Source organism: Colobus angolensis, unplaced genomic scaffold, assembly GCF_000951035.1.
Source record: "Colobus angolensis palliatus isolate OR3802 unplaced genomic scaffold, Cang.pa_1.0 Scaffold247, whole genome shotgun sequence".
In the NCBI taxonomy this organism is placed as follows: Eukaryota; Metazoa; Chordata; class Mammalia; order Primates; family Cercopithecidae; genus Colobus; species Colobus angolensis.
In genome coordinates, this window is record NW_012115677.1 from 1181095 (window position 1) to 1186811 (window position 5717).

The 5717-nt window shown below is 36.3% G+C and overlaps 1 protein-coding gene across 1 annotated transcript in view; it reads left to right on the plus strand.

The window, feature by feature from the left end:
- Positions 1 to 290: 290 nt before the first annotated feature.
- The window catches only part of ERICH2 (glutamate-rich 2), a 15366-nt gene continuing 9939 nt past the window's right edge, over positions 291 to 5717 (plus strand). Inside the window, exons 1-2 of the mRNA XM_011945917.1 lie at positions 291 to 365; positions 1193 to 1377. Coding sequence (XP_011801307.1) covers positions 338 to 365; positions 1193 to 1377 — 213 coding nt within the window. The 5' untranslated portion in view covers positions 291 to 337. The remainder of the gene's footprint in view (positions 366 to 1192; positions 1378 to 5717) is intronic.

The following is a 5717-nucleotide window of genomic DNA, read 5'->3' on the forward strand; positions in this document are numbered from 1 at the left end:
ACACCACTGAACTCCAGCCTGGGCGACAGAGCAAGACCCTGTCTCCAAAAATAAATAAATAAATAAAAATAAAAACACAAACACATAAGCAAGATGATTACAGGTAGTGGTAGATGCTATAATGTAAATAAACAGCTCCTGGGGAGAGGGCTGCTTTAGATCTAGGGATCAGGAAACTTCTATCATGCTGCTAAGTGTTTGTGACATGAATGAGATCGTTCCTGTGACATCACAAAATGTCCCTAATTCCTCATTATGACCTCCCTTGGTGACATCAGTGCTTTGAGTCAGTCTACAGGCTGGGTGCACACTGGACGATCAGGGTGGTTGTGAGCTGATGGAGACTGTAAATGAACCAGAAACAGGTAGGTGGATGGCCTGAATAACACAACCATCATACTCTTGGAAGAACTTGATATTCCTTTTCAGGGTAGTACTTTGGGTTTAGGGTCAGGAGTTTGTTTTAAAGTCATAGGTTTTATCTTTTTTTTTTTTTTTTTTTTTTTTTTTTTTTTTTTTTTTTTTTTTTTTTTTTTTTTTTTGGTCTTTGGTCTTTTTTTTTCTTAACATTGTCTTATATGAAGCTCTCCTAGATTTCCTCATTTTCTTCTTTCTAACACAAATGGGTATACACGATTTAGAATAGCTCATGGCCACCTTCCCATCAAAGAAGGCATCTCAAAGACTTCCCAGGCACTCAAATCATACAAGAAGGGGTGAGTGTAACACAAGTTCAATTTCAAACTGTGAAAGACTTCCACAAAGCTGAAGGAGCCAGCAGACTCACTCAGTAGTATTTCCCCAGAAGATGATTTAAACTTACTTTAATAGAAGTATATTTATTTTATTGTGTATTAGTAAAAATAGTACAAGATATAGTTAAGAATATGGACTCTAGGGCCAGACCAACTCACAGATCTACCACTTAATTAGCTGTGTGAAGTTGGCCAGTATATTTAACCTCTCTGTCCCTCAGTTTCCTCACCTATAAATGGGAATAAAAATAGTACATACCTCAATGATGTTGAGAGATTTAAATGAGTTAAAATATGTAGTGTTTTGAATTTAAGTTTGTTATGATGATTGTTACTTTTATTAATATATCAGTTTAATGAATGGTAATAGGATCTGGCAAAATTTAATTTGCAAACTTTTTGATGTCTATTGATTAATTAGGTATATTCTCTTTTAGGTGAAGTGAGCAAAGATGCAGTCATTGTAAAGCATGAGAAAAATAATGAATATTGCCTTCAGGATATTGATGATAAGTTGTCAGAATCAGCAGAGGATGATGATGATGATACCAATGATGAAGATAATGATGAAGATAGTAACCCTAAAAAGAATACTCAGGCCCCACTAGAGTTAATGGCAGAAGTAAGTTTTACTTGTGCATATAATTTAAGAAACTTTAAAATATTGAAATAACTCAAGATTGAAGATTTAAAATCACTACTGTGAGAACTAAAAAAGTGGATTTCACGGAGATAGAACATAGAATGGTGGTTACCAGAGGCTGGATGGGAAGAAGGGAGAAAAAGAGAAGTCCGTAAAGCGGCACAAAAGTACAGTTAGATGGAAGGAATAAATTCTAGTATTCAGTAGTACAGTAGGGAAATTATAGTTAACAGTAGTTTATTACATACTTTAAACCAGAAGAGAAAAATTGTAATATTCCCAGCACAAAGAAGAGATAAATGTTTGAGATGATGGTTAATCCAATTGCTTTGATTTGATCATTACACATTGTATACAAGTATCAAACATGTACCCTCAAAATGTGTACAATATTATATATCAATAAAAAATGAACATTTAAAAAAATTAATAAAAAGATCCTTGTCCACACACACATGCTTACCTGGCTACTCATCTCTCTTACTGTTTTCACCATGTTAGAGGTGAAAGAAGATTCTGGAAGGGACATGCAGTATTTTGGTAAGGCTGAGGCAGGGGTAGGCAGGGGTAAGAGAAGTGTTGGTATAAAACTCTTCAAGGACGGATTTAAGGAAAGCTTTCTATACACTGGGCACTATGCTAGATGCTGGGGATATAGAAATAAATAAGACATGTCTTTGCCCTTGATAACAGGCACATATATAAATAATTACAATAAGATGAAATGCATGCTAGTAATAAAAGTATTTATTAAGTGTCTGGAGACAGGGAGGATTAAGGGGCTAACTGAGAAAAGAAGCAGGAAGAACAAAGAATAAGAGGAGGACTTTTAGAGGAAGAGACACGAATAGAATCTTAGAAACCTGAAGGAAGGGGCAAGTATAGAATTCAACTGTTAAAACAAGAGAAGGCATTACTGGCATCAGAAGAGGCACATATGAAGGCATTGAAGCCTGAAATAACACACTCAGAAATTATACATGAGCATTTACTGACAATTCTATGGAGAACGAAACAATTTTACCTCGCTTGTTGTGATATCACAGTCTACCTTTAATTATTATTATACAACCTCATGTATATTGTATAATAGGACACTCATTTCCCTTTCCCATCCTTTGTATTATTTTCCCATACATTTTACTTCTATTAATGCATATATTATAAGCCCCTCAATACATTTTTTTTTAGTGGTTAATTCTCTTTTAAAGAGATTGTAAAATCTCTTTTCAAATGTCCTTTTTATTTACCCACATATGTGCATTTTCTGGTGTTCTTCATAGCTTCCTATAGATCCCAATTTCTACCTGATATCATTTTCCCTTTACTCAAAAAACTTCTTTTAATATTTCTTATAATGCAGGTCTACTGGCAATAAATTCTCTCAGCTTTTTTTTTTTTTTTTGTCTTGAAAGGTCTTAATTTCACTTTCATTTAAAACAAATATTTAGCTAGAGAATTCTAGATTGCCAAAAATTTTTTTTAGTGCTTTGAACTGTTGCTTCATTGTCTCATAGCTTGCATAGTTTCAGGAGAGATATCTGCTGTTCTTCTCTTTATTCATCCATATATAATATGTCTTATACAAATTTTTTCTTCCATATTATTTTATTTCACAATTTGATTATAGCGTGCCTAGGTGTGGTTTTCCTCATAGTTCTGCTCATTAAGATTCTTGGATCTGTGAGTTTATAGTCTTCATCAGGTTTGGAAAATGTTCAGTTATTCTTCACATATTTTTTCTGACCTCTGCTCTTCCTCTTTTCATCTAAGGTACAATTGCTAAAACACTGAACCACCCAGTATTGTCCCAGAAGTTGGATATTCCACTTAAATTTTTTCAGTTTTTTTCATATATTTTTTAGATAGTATCTATTGCTATGTCTTCAAGTTTATAATCTTTTCTTTGCAGTTATAATCTGCTGTTAATCTCATCCTGCATTATGTTTTTTTGCATTTCAGATACTGTAGTTATCATCTCTAGAAGTTCTATTTAGATATTTTTATACCTATTATTTCTCTCATCATCACATTCATATTTACCTCTGTTTTTGAGCATATGGCATATATTTATAGTAGCTGTTTTAACATGCCTGCCTGCTATTCTATCATCTTTGTTAATTCTAGGTCAGTTTCTACTGATTGTTTTCTCCTGCTTATGGGTCTTATTTTTTTCCTTATTTGCATGCCTGTATTTTGTTTGTTTGTTTTAATAGACAGGGTCTTGCTTTGCCAGGCTGGAGTGCAGTGACTACTCACAGGCATAATCATGATACACTACACCCTCAAACTCCTGGGCTCAAGCAGTCCTGCCTCAGCCTCCCAAATAGTTGGGACTACAGGTGCACACCACCACACCTGGTACCTGGCAATTATTTACTGAATCCCAAACATTGTAAATTTTATGTTTTGGGGTACAAACGTTTGTTGTTTTTCTGTAAATATTGTTGGACTTCTGTAAATATTTGTTCTGGGGCACAGCGAAGGTGCTTGGAAGCAGGTATCTCTTTGACCCTTGCCTTTAAACTTTGTTAGGGAGCATCCAGGGCAGCCTTTATGTAGCGTAGGGACAGTACTAAGGCAGTGCCCTTATGGGGATTCCCCAATGCTCTGCATTTAGGAGGACCTTCCACTCGGGCTGGTAAGAACATGAGCTGCTCTCAACCCTATCTGATAGCCAGTGATTATTCCACCTGCTCATTCTAGTGATTCTTTCTCCAGGCTCAGATAGTTTCTTCACACTCACATGCAGATCATTACCAGCCAAAGACTCAAAGAGACACCTCTGCAGATTGCTGGAGCCCTCTGTCTTTGTGAAACTCCCTCCTCTTTTGAAAATTATAGCCACCTTGGCTGTAATCTCTGCAGTCCAAACTATGTCATTTCAACCCAGAGAAATCACTGGTTTGTGTTTAGATTCGTCTTCCTCATGCTGGCCCCTGGAAACAGCCTACAAGTGGTAAGCTCAGGCAATCATAGGACCCACTTTGTTTCCCTTCTCTCAGAAATATCACTGTCCTGTGATACCTGTTGTCCAGTGTCTGAAAACTGTTGCTTCATATATTTTTGTCCAATTTTATGGTTGTTTAAGGAAGGACAGTAAGTCTGGTCTCTGTTACTCCATCATGGCCAAAAGCCTCAATTAGATTTTTAGCACAAAATAAAAAATGCTTATGTACTTCTCTTCTTAGATAATTTAATCCAATTGCTAGCCATGGAATCACATAATCAGTCATATTATATTTACTATATTTCCTTCCTAGAATAAAGCATATATAGGAAATTTTGAAACCTCCTTAATATTATAAGGTGCTTTTAAGAAGGAAGAAGAAAAATTGATGCCAAATATTAGAAAGACTTCACTGAGTCTTCCTTTTGTCTAGACACCTAAATCATTCTTGAATTATAGAGCATTCAATGACCTTATTTACCATAACCAGACTCTCTGGAGTTGCTTGTTTTCTTTTTTTCTTTCTTTTTCAACATTTAATTATAAAAGTCATCCATTAATTCATTTTCATGTAAAAATTCAGATAATATGAGATTGCTTACTTCCATATCTTGTTTTGTACTGTGGATAAGATTTTTTGTTTTCACAGTGCATCCCTTTATAATTGTCCCAATTTTTATTTTTTTATTTTATTAATTTTTTTTTTTGAGATGGATTCTCGCTCTGTCGCCCAGACTGAGTGCAGTGGCGTGATCTCAGCTCACTGCAGCCTCTGCCTCCTGGGTTCAAGCTATTCTTCTCCCTCGGCCTCCTGAGTACCTGGGACTACAGGCACACGCCACCACACCCAGCTAATTTTGTGTGTGTGTGTGTGTGTATGTCTTTTTAGTAGAGACAGGGTTTTACCATGTTGGCCAGGATGGTCTTGATCTCCTGACCTTGTGATTCACCTGCCTTGGCCTCCCAAAGTGCTGGGATTACAGGTGTAAGCCACCACACGCAGCCAATTTTGTAAATTTTAAAACCTATAGAAAAATGGAAAGAGTAGAACAATGAACACCTAAATACTCTTTACTAGATTCACTACTTATTAACATTGTGCCTCATTTGCTGTATCTTTCTCTTTTGATAGGAGAGGCATAGATATAACCTAGCCATATACTTCTTTTTTTTTTTTTTTTTTTTAATTTTTTGAGACAGTCTTGCTCTGTCGCCCAGGCTGGAGTGCAGTGGCCGGATCTCAGCTCACTGCAAGCTCCGCCTCCCGGGTTTACTCCTGCCTCAGCCTCCGGAGTAGCTGGGACTACAGGCGCCCGCCACCTCGCCCAGCTAGTTTTTTGTATTTTTAGTAGAGACGGGGTTTCACCGT